Source organism: Polypterus senegalus, chromosome 18 (assembly GCF_016835505.1).
Source record: "Polypterus senegalus isolate Bchr_013 chromosome 18, ASM1683550v1, whole genome shotgun sequence".
NCBI lineage: Eukaryota > Metazoa > Chordata > Cladistia > Polypteriformes > Polypteridae > Polypterus > Polypterus senegalus.
The window spans coordinates 23,175,612-23,195,698 of NC_053171.1; the positions used below are offsets into that span (position 1 = coordinate 23,175,612).

The 20,087-nt window shown below is 40.0% G+C and overlaps 1 protein-coding gene across 3 annotated transcripts; it reads left to right on the forward strand.

Moving 5' to 3' along the window:
- Positions 1 to 556: 556 nt before the first annotated feature.
- Positions 557 to 19,778, forward strand: pigh (phosphatidylinositol glycan anchor biosynthesis, class H). 3 transcript variants are annotated; one of them, XM_039741657.1, is made up of 5 exons: positions 557 to 956; positions 6,417 to 6,626; positions 8,487 to 8,570; positions 14,887 to 14,979; positions 18,173 to 19,778. In XM_039741657.1, exons 1-4 carry the CDS (start codon positions 780 to 782, stop codon positions 14,956 to 14,958), a joined length of 543 nt encoding a protein of 180 aa, XP_039597591.1. In that variant the 5' UTR covers positions 557 to 779; the 3' UTR covers positions 14,959 to 14,979; positions 18,173 to 19,778. The 3 variants fall into 3 exon arrangements, with proteins under 3 accessions (XP_039597591.1, XP_039597589.1, XP_039597590.1); XM_039741655.1 differs by having other exon boundaries at positions 14,887 to 14,975; XM_039741656.1 differs by having other exon boundaries at positions 14,887 to 14,971.
- The last annotated feature ends 309 nt before the right edge of the window (positions 19,779 to 20,087 follow it).

Consider the following 20,087-nt stretch of genomic DNA (forward strand, 5'->3'; position numbering starts at 1 on the left):
TAATAAACATTATTGTAACTGAATAAAACACTGATATAGCACTTCATGACTACTACTATTAATACTATTAATATTATCAAATATATGTGTCCTAGTTTACAGTTATTGTACAAGATTAAGGTAGTTCACTTAAACAAAAACATTGTCTGAATTTTGCTTTGAAAATAACACTAATTTCACACTGTTTTAAAAATTAGAATGGGCGGCGAAGCTATGCACTGAATAATAATATATGCATTGCATAATTCGTGTAGCTCTATTTATTGGAACCTTTCCACAAAAAATTAGGCCGGGGAAATATACAATATATATAAAAATGGTAAGCGAATTAAAAATGTATATATTTTTTTTTTTTTAAAAAAGACCCGTACCCGACTTGGGCGGCTGGCTACGCCCCTGAATCTTGCACCAGAGTTAGAATAAAGTTATCATTCTCACTAGTTTATGACTTCGATATTAAAATAGAAATGCACCTCTTCCTTTTCCTACATAACTCCGAACTGTTTTGGAGCCAGCAACAGTCGACCTAACAATGACGTCATATTCACGCGACAAAGACTCGCAAGCCAGAAGGCGTCCCGAAACGAACGCTCACTTGGTAACAGTTTTAGATGAGTTAACTTTGAATTGTCCTCTTTCGTGATAATCATATTTAAATTTGTATGGGTACGAAGAGCCTTAAGATCATTACGGTTGAAAAATACATGCAATACTCGCAAAATGTTAGCCTGGTAAAAGTGTAACCACAGGGATCGCGTGTAACCAATCATCCTTAAATCATGTCGGATGAAGCGTTTTCTGACATCAACGGCAATCGGATCTCGCTGGATTGTCAGCGCCACTCTGACATTTGCGGAGAGTTTACGGTGAGCTCCCCTAAGCTGTCTTTTCTGAAGGTGACAGGCTGCACCTGCGCTCTCTGGCTTTGTGCCTACACCATTTTTTTTTTCACCGAGGTAAGTGACAACGACTTCAAGGTGGCATTCATGTGTTTTGGCAAATTTATATGGCTTTGTACATGCTAAGCAATAAAATGTAGTACCATTCTTGTTAGGTTGAACTGGTCATTTAAATGAAAGTAACATAATCCCTAAACTGGAAAAACTGACAATGAAAAGTTAAACTGTGTCCAGTGATGAGCTCGTGGGCTTTGTTTCAGCCTTGTGCATGCTGTTGCTGATATACAGTGGTGTGAAAAACTATTTGCCCCCTTCCTGATTTCTTATTCTTTTGCATGTTTGTCACACAAAATGTTTCTGATCATCAAACACATTTAACCATTAGTCAAATATAACACAAGTAAACACAAAATGCAGTTTTTAAATGTTGGTTTTTATTATTTAGGGAGAAAAAATCCAAACCAACATGGCCCTGTGTGAAAAAGTAATTGCCCCCTGAACCTAATAACTGGTTGGGCCACCCTTAGCAGCAATAACTGCAATCAAGCGTTTGCGATAACTTGCAATGAGTCTTTACAGCTCTGGAGGAATTTTGGCCCACTCATCTTTGCAGAATTGTTGTAATTCAGCTTTATTTGAGGGTTTTCTAGCATGAACCGCCTTTTTAAGGTCATGCCATAGCATCTCAATTGGATTCAGGTCAGGACTTTGACTAGGCCACTCCAAAGTCTTCATTTTGTTTTTCTTCAGCCATTCAGAGGTGGATTTGCTGGTGTGTTTTGGGTCATTGTCCTGTTGTAGCACCCAAGATCGCTTCAGCTTGAGTTGACGAACAGATGGCCGGACATTCTCCTTCAGGATTTTTTGGTAGACAATAGAATTCATGGTTCCATCTATCACAGCAAGCCTTCCAGGTCCTGAAGCAGCAAAACCCCAGACCATCACACTACCACCACCATATTTTACTGTTGGTATGATGTTCTTTTTCTGAAATGCTGTGTTCCTTTTACGCCAGATGTAACGGGACATTTACCTTCCAAAAAGCTCAACTTTTGTCTCATCAGTCCAGAAGGTATTTTCCCAAAAGTCTTGGCAATCATTGAGATGTTTCTTAGCAAAATTGAGACGAGCCCTAATGTTCTTTTTGCTTAACAGTGGTTTGCGTCTTGGAAATCTGCCGTGCAGGCTGTTTTTGCCCAGTCTCTTTCTTATGGTGGAGTCGTGAACACTGACCTTAATTGAGGCAAGTGAGGCCTGCAGTTCTTTAGACATTGTCCTGGGGTCTTTTGTGACCTCTCAGATGAGTCGTCTCTGCGCTCTTGGGGTAATTTTGGCCGGCTGGCCACTCCTGAGAAGGTTCACCACTGTTCCATGTTTTTGCCATTTTTGGATAATGGCTCTCACTGTGGTTCGCTGGAGTTCCAAATCTTTAGAAATGGCTTTATAACCTTTACCAGACTGATAGATCTCAATTACTTCTGTTCTCATTTGTTCCTGAATTTCTTTGGATCTTGGCATGATGTCTAGCTTTTGAGGTGCTTTTGGTCTACTTCTCTGTGTCAGGCAGCTCCTATTTAAGTGACTTGATTGAAACAGATGTGGCAGTAATCAGGCCTGGGGGTGGCTACGAAAACTGAACTCAGGTGTGATACACCACAGTTAGGTTATTTTTTAACAAGGGGCAATTACTTTTTCACACAGGGCCATGTAGGTTTGAATTTTTTTTCTCCCCAAATAATAAAAACCATCATTTAAAAACTGCATTTTGTGTTTACTTGTGTTATATTTGACTAATGGTTAAATGTGTTTGATGATCAGAAACATTTTGTGTGACAAACATGCAAAAGAATAAGAAATCAGGAGGGGGGCAAATAGTTTTTTACACCACTGTATATTCAGGCTTCCATTGAACTTCTATTCAAATGCATACCACATCACTGGCACTCCAAATTTCAAGCTCATGTTTAATGTGGAGGTTCAAGGTGGTGCAGTATGCTACTGTCTCCTATTAAGGAAACTAAGGTTCAGGTCCCAGGTCCTTCTGGTGTGGTGTTTGCATGTTCTCCACGTGCCACATGGATTTCCTCTCACAGTCCAAAGACGTGTAGGTTAGCTGAATTGATGACACTAAATTGGCCCTAGTGTTTGAATGGCCTGTGTGTGCGCGTGACCCGTGATGGACTAGCACCCTGTCCTGGGTTTGTTCCAGCCTTGCACCCTATGCCAGTTGGATCAACACCAACCCTCCAAACTCAATCCCCCCCAGGGCACTCTGGTCTGAATTAAGTGGGTTAGAAGATGGCATGACATGTTCAGTGTGACAATTAGCTTTTAAGTCCACTTTTACTGTTGTTGAAATGGTAGCTGTCTTCATAGCAGACCTTGCCATCCCAATTGTCCTACTTTTCTACTGACTGGCATCTGAGCAACTCCTACATGCACTTATTTGGTTTGTTCCACAATTTGTAGACACAGTTTCTGGCAGATTGGTGAACCTCTGCCCATCTTTACTTTTGAGAGACTCTGCCTCTGTAAGATGCTCTTTTTATACCCAATCATGTTACTGATTTGTTGCCAGTTAACCTAATTAGTTGCAAAATGTTCATCCAGTTGTTCCTTTTTAGTACCACTTACTTTTTTCAAACGTTTGTTGTCCTCTTTCCAACTTTTTTGAGACATTTTGCTGCTATTAATTACAAAATGACCATATTCTGTTCCTGAAAGGATATATTTTCTCAGTTTAAACCTTCGATATGTTTTCTTTGTTTTATTGTGAATAAAACACAGGTTTATGAGATTTGCAAATCATTGCATTCTGTTTTTATTTACATTTTACACAGCGTTCCAACTTTTTTGGAATTGAGATTATACATATAGACACAGCCTTACTGTGACTTGATTCCAGTTTTTCTTTTATAGCGAGTTTTTTGGGTATTCATACATGTGAACTATTAAAGAACAATGCAGATTAGGGAGAGATGGAATCAGTTCTGATCAGATTGATGACGCTGATAATGTAATCAGTTTAAATGGCAGAATAATTAAGGTAGCAATGGAAAATTCAAAGAAAATCCTAAAATTTGTATGCTTCCAACACTAAAATATAGAAAATAAATGTCCATCTTAATACATAAAAATGGACAGAATTAAAAACTGATGCAGGTGAATATCTTAAAATGTATAGTAATAAACAGTTTTTCATTTCTGATATCACTTGTTTAAGGTTGACAATCATTTGTTTGCATATATTTTTATTTGTGATGTGTATATCTGATTAATATAAAAAAGGATGCAGATAAGACTCAAACCATGATGCTGCTGACTTGTAGGCAGACAAGTTGCCATCTGCGATATTATGCAGTTGCTGTAAATCAACACTAAGATTGCTTTTTCTGACTATTAATTGCAAATCAGTGATGTGGTTTTCTCAGATTTTCTTCACGCTTTCGTGAGGCTGGATGCTTTTGAGCCTCAGGGCCATGGGATTGATCCATTAAGTGAAAATAATATTTTTTAAGTTGTCCACAAATCAAAAAAAATTCTTGTCAGTCAATCTAGGACAGGGGTTCCCACAGTTTTTCACCTTGCGAGCTACTTTTAACATGACCAGGTCGAAATGATCTACCTATATTAAAATTATATATATATATATATATATATATATATATATTGAGTATACTTTATACATAAATATATGTTGTCATACCCTGCATAACTGAATAACCTTTATGGCACAATAATAATTCAATACATTTATGGTCACTACAGTATTTGGATTTAATAATCGTCATGTGGGAGAAGGCAGACTTGCATAACCGAATAATGCAGTCAAGGAGCTTTTGAATTCAGCCAAGTGAAAAATGACGGCTTTCCAATTAACTGAGATTTTAGTTCCCTCTCCTTTCTTTTTCTCAGATCGCTTTTTGGAAGGACGTCAGTTTCGTAGTTTTTATGAATAGTTCGAAAGTGCCTTTCCACTTTTTCCTTCTTTGGAATAGCAATGATAGGTTGACAGATCAGACAAACGCACTTCGATTGTGACATTGTGTGAAAAAAATTCTCTTCCAATTCCACGTCCAGCCCATACCCTCCCCAAACAATTTTTTTAAAAATTCCTTCTTTAGTCGATATAAATTGGAAGGCTAACTAGATCATAGCCGGAGTTTTGCAGTAGCTTGCACGTTTGATCGTGTGTGCGGGATGACCAGTGTGTTAGAAGAAAAGAGATCTCAGACTGGCCGCCCCAATCAAGTGGCAAATGCCATAGGGAGGATATATGATAGACTAACATTAAAAAAAAATGTTTTTGGAATGCAACGCGATCTACCTGCACTACCTTTGCGATCTACCGGTCGATCGCGATCGACGCATTGGACACCCCTGATCTAGGACATTGAACTTTATATGTAATGTACACAATAAACAGTGCCTTTGCCATTTAGACAACATTGGTATTATTTCATATTTTATTCCTTGATCCAACTTCCATGATTGAATGGGAGATCAACAGGCCAGTGGTGGCTAAGAAGGAGCTGAGGTGAAAGGCGAATCTTTGGATTGACTAGTCAATCTGTGTTCCTGCTCTCATATATAGTCTCACACTGTGGGTAATGGCTGAAAAAAACTAAATCACAGATAGAAGTGGCAATTAATTTCCTTTGCAGGGTGTCTGGGATCAGTCTTAAAGATAGGGTGTGAAGCGCAGACCTTCTGGAGGAGCTCAAAGTAGAGCCGTTGCTCCTGTGCATTGAAAGGCATCTGATTAGGATGCCTCCCTGGGGTGTTTTTTTTGTTTTTTTATTTGGGCATGTCCAACCTCGAGGAGGCCTCGGGGCAGACCCACAACAAGCAGAAGAGATTATATCTCTCGGCAGGCGTCAGAACTCCTTAATACCCTCCCCGGGAGAAGTTTGAGGAAGTAGCATGAAAAATGGCATCTATGCTTAGAATGCTGCCCCGCAACCCGGACCCAGATAAGCATCAGAAAATGGATGGATGATTCATCTTCATAAGATAACTTTGCTAGACTTGAGTGGTGGTTGCATTTAAACATTGCAGTCATGAAATCCTTTGGCTAAGCAAACACTCCTTTGAGTACAGAACAATTTATTTTTGTATTTTCTTGATTACGTCTTGCCTGAAGAAGGGGCCTGAGTTGCATTGAAAGCTTGCTTATTGGTAATCTTTTTAGTTAGCCAATAAGAGGTTGCTTGACATCTCACTGGGTATACATATGAATTTCTAATCTACAGTGATAATTGCTGCGTTTACATATACAGTAGAGTAAAATATAAACACTTCAAATTTGCCAGTGTAACATTTACTGTAGATAACCGCACTAAAATCTTCCCCAGCTAGTGTAATATATACATGTGTGATGCATGTACAGTATGTAACCCATGATGCAAAGCAAACATCAACTAATTGGTTTTGTTTTAGTATCTTGTACAAGAGGTTTTCATATAGTAAATTCCTGATGTGATGGCATCATCAAAACCCTGCCTTTTTATTTTACAGGTTACTGAAGTCCTATCAGTGGCTATAATGTTATCTCTTGTTGGGATGATGGGTCATCTTCATTTTTTGAAGATAGACCATGAGTCATTGTTGGTTATTGGCTCCCTTGGAATACAGATGACTGCCTCCTATGCATCAGGCAGAGAAAGCATTACTTTTATTGAAATGACCAAAGTGAAGGATGTTGTAATCAATGAAGCCATCTATATGGTAAGTCATTCTAATATGTGTCATTGCTTTTAATCTCTCAGATTTGGGCTTTGTGTACTTAATGGATGACTTTCTGTTATGGAAGAACTAACTTTATGGACAACTGGAACTCCAGAAGAAGAGCTATTTGGAATTGGTGATTTTTGAGGAGAATGTAAATATAAGAAATTTACAACAGAAGAGGCCATTCTGTCTCTCAGGCTTGTTTGGTTAGGTAAAAGCTAAGTTGTCTCAACATTTCATCTCATCCAAGTTTAAAAAAAAAATCATTTTAAAACGTTACCAAAGTTTCTGCTATTCTTCAGTACTTGAATTTATAATTTGTCCCAGAAGAAGTTAATCTGTGGTTTCGTATCAAATGCACTTCCCATTTTTTCCACTGATGTCTTATAGTAGTGATTCTCTACTTAACAGAAAGAATGCTACAAAATCCATTTTTATATGTATTTGAGAGCCTGGATTATGTTTCCACACATGGCTCTAGATGTTTAATTCTGTGAGCTTCACAGTGCAGGAAATGCCCTTTAGGTCCAGGATGCTGAAAAGGCGAGCCCTGACACAGACGTAGGACACAGGTTTAAAGCACACAAGGTTTTTATTTTCTTTTTTCCCCCCTTGTGAAAATGTCTTCCCCATTCCCACAAGCACAACAACACAGTCCCAACACCAAAACACAATTCTTTCTCTTCTCTGTCTTTTTCTTTCTCCTCCAGCATTCTTCCTGGCAAGCTTTGTTTCCCTCCTCCCGACTCTGGCTCCTCCATTAGTGGCTGCTGGTTCCCTTTATAAGCCACCCGGAAGTGCTTCAGATGCTTGATTGGTCGTTTTCGGCTGCACTTCCGGGTGTGGCGGAAGAACCGCCCACACAGGCTCAGGAGCCACTGCAGTGCCCCCTTGTGGCACCCCCAGACCCCAACAGGGCAGAAGAGAACTCCATCTCCTATGGGGCCCTGCGGGTATCCGAGGCACCAGTGCAATCCAGGTGGCCTTCCATCTAGCGTCCCAGGGGAGGTATTGTACAGCCCATGCCTGTTCCCCTGGGCCATATGCATAAGAGACGTCCTGGCCGGGCACCACAATGCATAATGTTTATCTTCCTTGTACACCTAGAGCTGATATATCCCTTTTATGTTATGTGTTGTCCAGAATTGCACGCTGTGCTTCAAAGGCAATCTCAATTGCACTATGATCAGCCTAAGCATAAATTCTTCCAATTTATGCTAAAATTTGTTTGTGTGCTTAATTGCTACTACAGATTGCTCACACAACTTTAATGTTGTATCCATGTAAATCTATGAATCCTGTCTTTCTGTAGGTAAGCATCTCCACTTTTGTACTAAAGGATAAGTTTGGTATTTTTCAGGTGTAAATTATTTCTTAACAATGACTTCTATACTCTTTCTCATCCTCCTTATCAATACATCCCATAAGTTCAGTATTATCAGAGAATTTGTGCATGTGATATGACCTGCTATAATATTTATAGTTTGAGGTGTACAGAGTAAAGAAAAAAGGAGACAGGCCTATTCCTTATGGTGCTCCAGTGTTGCTCACATCTGTATCAGAAACACAGTCCTTGAATCTCACAAACTGTGGTCTGCCTGACAGATTGGCCATTATCCAGGACACCACAGGGTTATCCACTTGCTTATTCCTGAGCTTACACCATAACACAGATAGCTGATAATATTAAAAGCACTGGAGAAATAAAAAAAAAAAAAAATCATCTTTGCAGCGCTGCCAGCTTTGTCCATGAGAGCACAAGCTTTGGTTGTTTGTTTTGAAAATGAATTAGTTATTATTATTTTATTTAATTCTATAAATACAAACTAAATATGATTTTATTTTTTACTTTTGCAGCAGAGAGTGATTTATTACCTTTGTATATTGTTAAAAGAGCCTTTACATCCTAATGAAGTCGGCGACGTTGTGCCTGTGTTTCAGGTAGGTACTTGTTAAAATTATACTCTCACTTTTAGGGAAACGGCTTCAAATATGCTATTGAGTTCACTTAGAATTACAACTGATTTCCCTTGCACGTGTTCCAGTGTTGAATGAAATCACATAAAAACATCAGTACAATGGATATAGAATGTACTAGATGGCTCTATTGAAGTTTCAGCCTTTACTGATGTAAAGGCCGAAATACTAAAATGAAACACATCTTTTTTTCGGCTTTAATATGATTTTGTAACCCATTATAAAAAATAAAGATTGTTTTTAGGAAAACTAATTAAAATAATCAACATTTGCTGGCTTGGTTACAAACATTTGCATATCCTTGAACGTATGCTTTGTGAAGCACCTTTTGCTTTAACTCCAGCAGTGGGTCTATATTACAGATGTTCTGGTCAGGTTTTTTTGGCCTTATACTGATCACAGATATTATGTTACTGAGTTAGCCAATTCCAATACCAATTTTGAGATATATGTATTTTTTTTCCTTTATCCCTCTAAAAAACATTTTAGACCAAAAGCTTCTGCTTAATTGCGGTGGGCTGGCACCCTGCCCTGGATTTGTTTTTTCCTTGCGCCCTGTGTTGGCTGGTATTGACGCCAGCAGACCCCACGCGACCCTGTGTTAGGATATAGCAGGTTGGAAAATGACTGACTGACTGACTGACTGACTGGCTGGCTTCTGCTTAACCAAACAAGTAGAAGTTTTATGTTCAATATAATATATATATTGTGATAAAGGCGCTATATAGCGCCCGAACCGGCACAGAATATGCAGAGGCACGTGTTCACACTCAAGGATCTTTTATTTTGTTTCTTCAGCCGTGTGACACATTTTCCCCGTGCCACACAGCCCAAACACAGTCTCAAGCACAAAACCCAAACACAACCAAACACTTTCCTGCTCCACCACTCCTCCCAGGCAACCTCGTCCTCTTCCTCACGATTCTGGCCTCGATTGCTGGGAGGCAAGCCCTTTTATACCCCACCCGGAAGTGATCCAGGTGCCTGACCAGCTGGTCTTAATTGCACCTCCGGGTGGGGCTGATAAACCGTCCAGTGTGGTGGATGGTTCTCTGCAGCACACCTTAGCGGCCACCCCATCTCCCAACCGGGCTGCTGTGGTGGACTCCATGTCCCATGGAGCCACGGGGGAGATTGAGGAGGAATCCACTGCCAGGGAGACTGCCCCCAAGCGCCCCGGGGAAGGTATTGCAATGTCCATGATGGCTCCCCCGGGACGTATGCGGCAGAGGCGTCCCGGCCGGGCATGGGACCCGTCTGTCCGTCACAATATATATACACCACATGTATTACCAGTTTATTTTTCATTACCAAAGACATTAACATTCTTCAGTTTACAAGTAAAATAGACAAACTTTGCTTTTAGGCTAACAAGCCTGCTCTTTACTAAGCAGCAATTTCAAATTCTTCTTTGTCTATACTTTTTGTAATTGAAAATGTGAGCTACTGTATTTAACATAAGCTCACTCACCAGCAAAATTCTGATATGCAGTGTCTGTTTCATTAAGAGACAAAATAAAAAGGCCTAAATTCATTAAAGCAGCTTTTCTTGACGTGTCTAATTACGCAGGACGACTCCTCCAGTTCCTTTTTCTCAGTTTATTATTCCACTTTCTTTAATGTAAATGCTAATATTCTAGTCTTTCTTCTCACTCTTTCAGTTAAAGTTTGCTTTGCTGCTGTCTTTATACTGTATAAAGGAATGTTCTAACTAAATTACCATAAAGATTAGAAAAGAAGATTCTCAAGAAATCATTTTTTTTGTGATCAGTCAATTTACCAATCACTATTCAAGTCTTTTGTAGTGAAAATCAGACAATTCAGATTGGCAAGTGATTGATCAGCACATCAAGCTACATTTTGGATTGATCTCTCTCTATAGGTTTAGCACATCTGAAAGTTCTAGTAGTATCCCATTAATCGCTACAGAAAAGTTCAAGTTCCATTGAAATGCATTCGAAACAACCTGTTTAGGCAGTCCCACGTATTTTGTTTAAGGCTGAAGTCAACACTCTGCCTGAGTAATTCCAGGGCAGTTTTATACCACTCGTTGGACTGTATACTTTTGATTATCATTGTGAAAGCTTTCATGTAGTCAACAGATTTGTGGAGCTATTCGTTTTCTTCTCAACCCAAACCAGAACTATGATCGTAATACCAGTGACTATGAACAGAAGAGTGTAACAAGTTACGTCACTTCTCCACATAGTCTCCCTGCAGGTCGATGCACTTCTTGTATCGTTCCACTAATTTTTTCATTCTTTGGGAGAATTGTCTACTTTTCGGCTACACCAGAATCCAGGTTTTGCACCACTTCCTTAACCTCATCATCAGAGGTGAATCCGCAACCGTGCAGAGCTTTTTAAGTTGACCTAAGACGTGATGCAGCAAGACTGCTTTTGATAGCATTCTTCTTTTGTTGCAAATTGCAGGCTTCAGTTTTTCCCTAAGCAATGCACAGCACTGGTCATTGATTGTCCGTGTTCCTGGAAATGCACCAGAATAGAACCCTTCATGTTCCAAAAGAAGGTCATCATGCTTTTCTTAGAGGGGGGCTGTTGTTTAAATTTTTGCTTTATTTGAGAAGGCAGGTGTTTCAACTGCATGCTTTGTCTTGTTCTTTCTGGTTCACAGCGATGGATCCATGTCTAATCTCTGGTGACAATCTGCTCCAAAACTTTCAGATCTTCCCCAAAATAAGCTTTTGTATTGCAGTTATAGAAATATTCTGCTGATTCCATAGCTGAAGAGTTCTTAACTTCCACTGGCATTAATACAAGTACAAAAACTGTGCGGCGGGAGCTTCATAGAATGGGTTTTCATGACCAATAACCAAGTCCAATGCCAAATGTTGGATGTAATGGTGCAAAGCATACTGCCACAGGACTCTGTAGCAGTGGAAACGTGTTCTATGGAGTAACGAATCACGCTTCTCTGTTTGGCAATCAGATGGGCGAGTCTGGGTTTTATTGATGCTGGAGGGACGTTACCTGCCTGACTGTATTGTGCCAACTGTGGAGTTTTGAGGAGGGAAAATGGTATGGGGCTGTTTGAAGAGGAAAAGGCCTATCGGCAAGAGAAAGAGAGAAAAGGATGGAGGTTAAGAGATGCAGAGAAAGAAAAGGCAGGAGCTAGGGTAAGATCTGGTGCAAGTGAGCATAAGAGAGGAGGAGAAGACAGGCAGCTGGGAGGAAGTCCTTTCGGGTCATGTGAATGGCGCTCGGGTGCTTATGGTCTCTCCAGCTGGGTGACCTGGGGAGCTGGCATGGCCAAAGTGTTGCTTAGTTGTAGCAGCTTGCAACAGAGAGGCAGCACAGCTGCAGGGCAAGGAAAGGCTGAGAGAGGCATTCTACGGGTGGTGCCATGGACCATGGGGAGGTAAGCCTGGCAGCAGGAGTCTGAGGCTTGTTGTGGTACCCTGTCCGGAGTCACAGTGGGCTAGAAGGGCCAGAGCCCTAGGAGCAGTGCTGGAGGTAGGCTGAACTGCTTGACAGGTGCCCACTTGGCTGCAAGAGCCTGTATTGAGTTTAGTCAAGGAGACAGCAGATTTTAAAGGACTGCACCAGTGCTCAAGGTTTTTAAAGACAGCTTCCTGTGTTTTAACCTCATTCGTTTTTAAAGTAATATTTATTTGATTTGTTTTTAACCTCCACCGTGCACTTTATTTTATGGATTATTTGTTTATGGACACTTTTTGAAGTACTACAGTTTTTGGACACCTTGATTGTTGAATTGTTTTAATAAAAGCACTGAGCACTTTGCACCTTCCCCTTTGCTTTGTGTGGTGCCCTCATTTGCTCAGCTCATCCCGGTCATGACTCTCAACGGTGTTGGGTTCAAGAGGCTCCCACAATAGAAGAGGGAACATGGAGTCGACCTACACCGTCACACTCTTACTTCCAGTGAAGGGCAATCTTAATACTGCAGCATACTAAGCCATTTTGGACAACGCTATGCTTCCAACATTTTGGGAACAGTTTGGAGAAGGCCCTCTTCTATTCCAGCATAAGTGTGCCCCAGTGCACAAAGCAAGGTTGGTTGGATGAGTTCCAAGTGGAAGAACCTGACTGCCCCACACAGAGCCCTGACCTCAGCCCCACTGAACACCTTTGGGATGAACTGTAACGGAGATTGCGAGCCAGGCCTTTTCGTCCAACATTAGTGCCTGACCTCATAAATGCTCTACAGAATGAATGGGCACTAATTCCTACAGAAAGCATTCTAAAAAGAGTGGAAGCTGATATAGCTGCAGGGGAGTGGGCAACTACTTATTAAAGTCTATATATTTCCCTGTTGGTGTAATGATCAAGCATCCAAATATTTTTGTTTATGTAGTGCATGTCCAAGGCTCTGAATTATTCTTATCAAGGTGGTTCTTTACTGCCACCTTGTGGCTGAAAGTAAATCAATATCATATCCGCTGAAATGATACATGTCAATGTGTACAAAGGTAGTACTTTTTGCTTGTGTTTATTATAGCTTGATTGGAGGTTATTAAAAGGCACAATATTGATAAATGTGATTATGGACCTGAGTGCACTGTTGTCTCACTCAAGGCCGGATCCTGCCTTGTGCCAGATGCTGCTGAGATGGGCTCTTTGGTGTGAAAGCAATGCACCTGTAAATCAAATACCAGTCTCAGAATATGTGTCACAGGATGAAATAAGAAGTAATTACAGGAGAATTTGTCGTGTGTGGTAATTTATTAATAAAACTGTGTAGGTAACCCAAAATATATGTTTGTTTACAATTCAAGTTTATTCTTGACATTTGCTTCAATTTCTTAGCCTCTTTGTTTTAAAATCTGGTTTAACAAGAAATGTGTAACATTATCTTTGTAGTAATATTTTTTTTTAATAATACCGTCACATTACTGTCTCAAATTACAGAAACTAAACAGCACTTACAGGTATAGCTTCATTAAAGTGAAAGAAGCGGGCTAGGAAGCAGTGTTAATATAATGTAAACAAAAAAAAAAAAAAAAGAAAGATTTGTCATTCCAATGAAAACCCCATTAAATGACTGTGCAAGTGGAAGTGATGTCACTAGTGCTCGTGAGAGTTTTCCATTCTAAAGAAAACAGACAAGTGATTAGTGGCAGTGTCGCACGCAAAGCCTTCCCTGTATTGGGTATGGACCTGCCAGTGAGACGCTTCCTATGTATGCCTTCTGGGCAATGTTTAGGTGTTCAGACAACACATTTGTTTCCTACATTTACACAACAAAGTAATTACTGTGATGTAACCATGTTTGATATAAATCTAATTAAACTGAGCACCATCCTGAATAGTTTGTTGTGATTTCAGCTTTTACATCAACAAAAGGATAAGCAAATGTTAACTACCCATTAAACCATTGTTTCATCATTACCAGCTTCTTCAGTGCTTCCTGCCCTTGTTCTGCAAAAGTCAGTCTAGCTTTTCTTACATTCACATTCAGGCCGTTTGATGCATACCAACTTTCAATGTCACTATCTTATTCAATAACGCATGTTGACAATTATTCATTAAAAGTTGTAGTTTTTTTTGTCCTGGTTTCTTAGGGTGGCAGTTTAAACTGTGGTCCCCTGTGTGTCCTATTGTTTAAATAAGGTGGTTGCATAAATACATGAATGGACCTTTTCTTCCCTTTCTGGGGATGTTGTAGGAATATTAATTTGTACTTATACATAAGAAGGAATGAATGTGCAAGTGAAGGAGCAAATGTGAATAAAAATAGACATTCTTAATACAATCATTTGCTGTCATTTTATGACCACTTTGAGCCACTCATGTATGTCTATTTCCTACTTTGCCATTGGGTCTGAGTAGCTTTTATGAGAGATTACCACGTATACCACAGTTGGAATACAGTTAATCAATGTAAGTACGCAGCACATGCTTCCTGTATTTGGCACATTGTATTTTAAGGAAATGAACATCTTTGAAAGGTTTTAAATTGATTAAATACACCATATTGATGCCAGGTAGTACAGGTTGTCTTAAAGAAAAAGAATTAGCCTTTAAGTCATCTGCAAGATTTTTTTTGCATTGCTACAGTAGGCATTTGCATCATCTCTTTCATTTTCAACACCAACTATACATTGCTGTAATTTTTAGAAATTGTATGAGAGTTATTGCTGATTTTGCATTCTCTTTGGGGTAAAATATCATGGCAATGATGGGTGTTTCATTTGTTCACTGCTCAGTGGCTGACTCATGCAGGATATCCTTTATATAAGTGATCTACATTAGTAATCCTAAATAAATCAAATTATATTTTTTACTTTTTATTTTTTAAGAGCTGTAAACCACGACTGAATTGTTTGATCGAGATATATAAGCAATGTCAAGAAATCCTGGCACAAAGTTGATGAATATCAATGTGTAAGTAAGTAAGTCAAATTTATTAACCAAAACATTTTAACTATTTTTGTGAAAATTATCCCATGTTGTTGTTTTTCCAGGGCGGCACGGTGGCGCAGTGGTAGCGCTGCTGCCTCGCAGTTAGGAGACCTGGGTTCGCTTCCCAGGTCCTCCCTGCATGGAGTTTGCATGTTCTCCCCGTGTCTGCGTGGGTTTCCTCCCACAGTCCAAAGACATGCAGGTTAGGTGGATTGGCGATTCTAAATTGGCCCTAGTGTGTGCTTGGTGTGTGGGTGTGTTTGTGTGTGTGTCCTGCGGTGGGTTGGCACCCTACCCAGGATTGGTTCCTGCCTTGTGCCCTGGTTGGCTGGGATTGGCTCCAGCAGACCCCCATGACCCTGTGTTCGGATTCAGCGGGTTAGACAATGGATGGATGGATGGATGGATGGATGTTGTTTTTCCAAATTCCATGTTTAAGTCTGAATTATCTATAGAGGAAATATACTGTGTTTAAGTTTATGTTAATTTCTCATTTTATTTAAAATATGCTTACAACAGATTTGTTTAAAGCAATTTTCAGAATCCTTTTTGCAAATGTATGTATTAAGTATTTTTAATTGCATTCTCTGCAGTCTAGTGCAGGGTTTAGAAACTGTATTCAAGTATATTTTTTACTTACATATTTAAAAGAAGCATTTCAGCTCTTCTTTTCTGCACCTTCTTCTGCCCGCTTCTTCTCTTCCTTCGTCTGCATCTTTTCACATTAAAACTGATTAAGTCAGTGTTTGTGTTGCAGTTGCTTAGTACGTTTTCCTTCATTTTTCACTAAAGCTGGCATTTCAGTCTTCAGTCTGCCTAAAGGATGATTTAAGATATGAAGAGGTAGGGGAAGTGACGGCGATGGTGGTAGGGATGAGAACGGCATTGATACGCATGTGCCGCATGGCTACCCTGTGTAGAATTGATTCTACACTAAAATAGAATAAAAATAAAATGAGGAATAACCTTGGAGGTCAATCATCATCCCGAAAGCAGATAGTAGTCATCACATAGAATATCCATCCATCCTCTTCCACTTATCCGAGATCAGGTCGCGAGATACCCAGACTTCCCTCTCCCCGGCCACTTCTTTTAGCTCTTCTGGGGGAATCCTGAGGTGTTCCCAGGCCAGCCGGGAGGCATCGTCCCTCCAGCGTGTCCTGGGTCTTCCCTGGGGCCTCCTCCCGGTTAGATGTGCCCAGAACACCTCACCAGCGAGGAGTCCAGGAGGCATCCAGAACAGATGCCCGAGCCACCTCATCTGACTCCTCTCGATGCGGAGGAGCAGCGGCTCTACTCTGAGCTGCTCCCGGATGACCGAGCTTCTCACCCTATCTTTAAGGGAATGCCCAGACACCCTGCGGAGGAAACTCATTTCAGCTGCTTGTATTCACGATCTCGTTCTTTCAGTCCCTACCCATAGCTCATGACCATAGGTGAGGGTAAGAACGTAGATGAACCGGTAAAATGAGAGCTTTGCCTTACAGCTCAGCTCCTTTTTCACCACGACTGACTGATGCAGAGCCCGCATCACTGCGGACGCTGCACTGATCCGCCTATCGATCTCTCGCTCTATTCTTCCCTCACTCGTGAACAAGACCCCAAGATACTTGAACTCCTCCACTTGGTATATGTATACCAAATTTCAAGTCAATAGGTCAAAAGGTTTGCAAGCTACAGGTAATTTAAAATCTTGGACAGACAAATGAACAGCCACGGTAGCATGTTATATATAAAGGTAATGACCCAACATGCAGAAGCCTGTGTGAAAAAATAAGTGCAACTTTACCGCGTTGTAATTAAAAAGTTAATGTCATTTACATAATAATCAGCAAGTGGGTCAGACTACCGTTTTAATTAAAATGGACGTTGCCGTACCCACCACACGACGAAACAGCTCAAGATCCCGGTTGGTAACCCCCCGGGCAGACACCACAAATGACCATCCATCTGCCGCAGCCAGGTATTATGGGGCATCCCCTTGGCTTGGTCATTCAACACAAAGTCAAGCCAGTGGTACCCAAGGATGCTCCGATGGGGCACAATACCAAAGGAGTCCAGTCTTCATCTCAGGTCACTGGATAGCGTCCATGTCTCACAACCATATAGCAAAACAGAAAGCACCAGGACTCTAAAGACTTGGACCTTCGTCCTTTTGCATAGATATCGGGAGTGCAACACCGCCCTTTCCAGCGACCTCATGATCCCCCAGGCTCTCCCAGTCTGTCTACTGGCTTCATAGGAAGAGTCACCAGAGACATTAATGTCACAAGGCCGACGCTCTCTTTGCAGACAGACACTCTGCTGATAGCCGTGCCCAAGAGGTCATTAAAGGCAAATTTATTTTTTAATGATGTTTTTTAACGAAACAGTAATGTTGTAAGTTATATGAATATTATGATAATCAGCAAGTTCTTCCATCTAATTAAGTTCTTAATTGATGCAGAGCCATTGATACACAGTCTAACTACGAATGTCCAGTTGTTAGTTTTCAAGCTCTTGTACAAGCTTCATTATATTCCATGTCCATTTGATGCATTATGCCATGAAAACGAGAATATAAAAAATGCTTATTTTTATTTTACAGAAATGTTTAATATACAGTGATTTCCTATTTTGAGATTGTGTTTGCCGCAGTCAGAGAAAAATCTGCAGAGCATTTCTAGAACCATGCTGGCCTCTTAGTTACATATGCATGGATGTTAGTGCAGGATTGATCTTTAATCTGTGCTTTGGCTTGATCCTTCTGTTTTACATCGTTTACTATTCTTTGCTGCTTTATTCATTATGGTACACTTCACAGAAGTTTCTCAAAACTTGATTTTTTTTTGATTTTCACAGTATATTTATTTACCGGTTTCTTAAAGATGGGCATTTTAATTTCAGTTACTTGAGAGTATGATGAGGTTACTTTTCCTAGCTATACTTTCATATGAGGCAAAATTCCCTTTGAAATAAAGATCAGTTGAATTGGTGAATACTTTATTGTGCATATGTTTAGAATATTTAAATAGAGCTATAAAATTGTTAAACATTGTAACTGCTTTGTTATAAATATAAAGGAATTCTGAAAGCAAAACTGTATTTTTGCAAATATTCTTAATGAAAATATGTTGCCATTTTGAATTAGCTTGTTAAAATAGTATTTTGTCACTTTACTCGTAATATTCTTTTTCTTTGCAGGCTAAACATTCAAATAAATATTCAATGCAGTCCTGATTATTGCAGGGCCTTGTTGAGGCCGCGAAGATCCCTTATTGCGTAGAAGCCAAGGATCTGCCGACTTTATTTGGGGCACAACTCTCATCTGCCAAAAATCTGCAAGTGTAAAGGGAATGTTTTTTTCCCTTCACAGCCAGGAGCAAACTGTGATGTATTACATGGGAGTGTAAGGCACAAGGTGACCTGGCAAAGGTGGACCTTCTTGTTATCTCGGCTCATTTGTCTGTTCAGTCCGTCACCCTGGCTCATTACCACAAATACCCACCAAGTCAGTTCATAACCTTGGGGTGGTCCTTCACTTATTTTGTTGTAATGGTCTTTCCATCTTGCAGATTCTTTCTGTACCATCTGACATAGTAAGCAGCATAATGCCTTGCCTTGGCTTTAGTCTTGTCATGTCTACACTACTACAAATCTTTCTGGTAGGAGTACCTGTATGCATCACCATGCTGCTGCAGATGATTCGGAATCCAGTGGCACATCTGGTGCCAAACTGGGCATACACATGTCACATCTCTTTTAGATCACTGCATTGGCTCCCTGTAGCAGCACATATTATGTTCAAAACCTTAGTCCTTACCTACAGACTAGTCAACAGGTCAGCACTTAGAGCAAATACAGTATATGGAGACACTTGTGAGGTCCTGTGCTCCTTCTCAGTCATTCAGGTCTACTGATAAACGGCACCTGGTGATGCTACCTCTGCGTGGCACCAAATCTCAACCCAGATTTGTGTAGCTGAATGAGCTGCCTCATCCATTTGAAATTCTGACTCTCTCTGTGTGTTTAAGAAGCATTGGAAATTCTCTCTTGTATGGTCAATTTCTGTTTATCTGATATTAGCCTTTATGGTTTTTGTGATTTAGGAATTAATTGTATTTCATTTGAGCTCTTCATTTATAATGATCAATTTTGTAACCACTCTTGTAACACTTGTTCCGAAACAGTTTCCCCCAGACTAACTTTTACTTGATTATGTTGACCTTTGTAAATCACTTTGGATAAAAGCATCTGCTAAGCAAATAAATGTAAAATGCAAATTGACTTTTATTCAGTTTCTTGAAGACTTTAAATGTTTGGCCAGTGGCTGTAAAATGCATAGTTGAGCAAAGAAAAAAAGGAGTCTTGTTGCCGTAAGAAGTTGGTGTAAAGTTTTAATGATCCTGTATTGCTGTTCGGAGCTTTCAGCTCATTAGATACCTGTTTAAAAATGGTATCGTTATAAGGAAAGAATAATCTCAGTGTTGGCTACTTAAACATTTTTTCAATCATTTTTTTTCATTTGTGAAGCATAACTAAACGTTCATTTCGTTAAGAATCTCTTTTCCACTAGGACTTGTGACTTTCTCAGCACATTCATTGTAAAACAGGAACTAATTCTGGATGGGAATCCAAGGCAGTTAACCAGAGCAATGATTGTCCATAGATGGTTGCCCATTAGTGTATTAAAGCTATCCACTTTATCATTTGTTAGTTTTTCATTAGTTATGCCAGGGAATATATACAGTACAGGCCAAAAGTTTGGACACACCTCCTCATTCAATGGGTTTTCTTTATTTTCATGACCATTTTCATTGGTAGATTCTCACTGAAGGCATCAAAACTATGAATGAACACATGTGGAGTTACGTACTTAACAAAAAAAGGTGAAATAACTGAAAACATGTTTTATATTCTAGTTTCTTCAAAATAGCCACCCTTTGCTCTGATTACTGCTTTGCACACTCTTGGCATTCTCTCGATGAGCTTCAACAGGTAGTCACCTGAAATGGTTTTCACTTCACAGGTGTGCCTTATCAGGGTTCTTTAGTGGAATTTCTTGCTTTATCAATGGGGTTGGGACCAGCAGTTGTGTTGTGCAGAAGTCAGGTTAGTT

Coding starts and splice junctions, on each gene's coding strand:
- pigh (XM_039741657.1), top strand. CDS start 780: ATGTCGGATGAAGCGTTTTCTGACATCAACGGCAATCGGATCTCGCTG. Junction 6,627..8,486: donor TCAATGAAGCCATCTATATG/GTAAGTCATTCT, acceptor TTACTTTTGCAG/CAGAGAGTGATTTATTACCT. Junction 8,571..14,886: donor ACGTTGTGCCTGTGTTTCAG/GTAGGTACTTGT, acceptor TTATTTTTTAAG/AGCTGTAAACCACGACTGAA.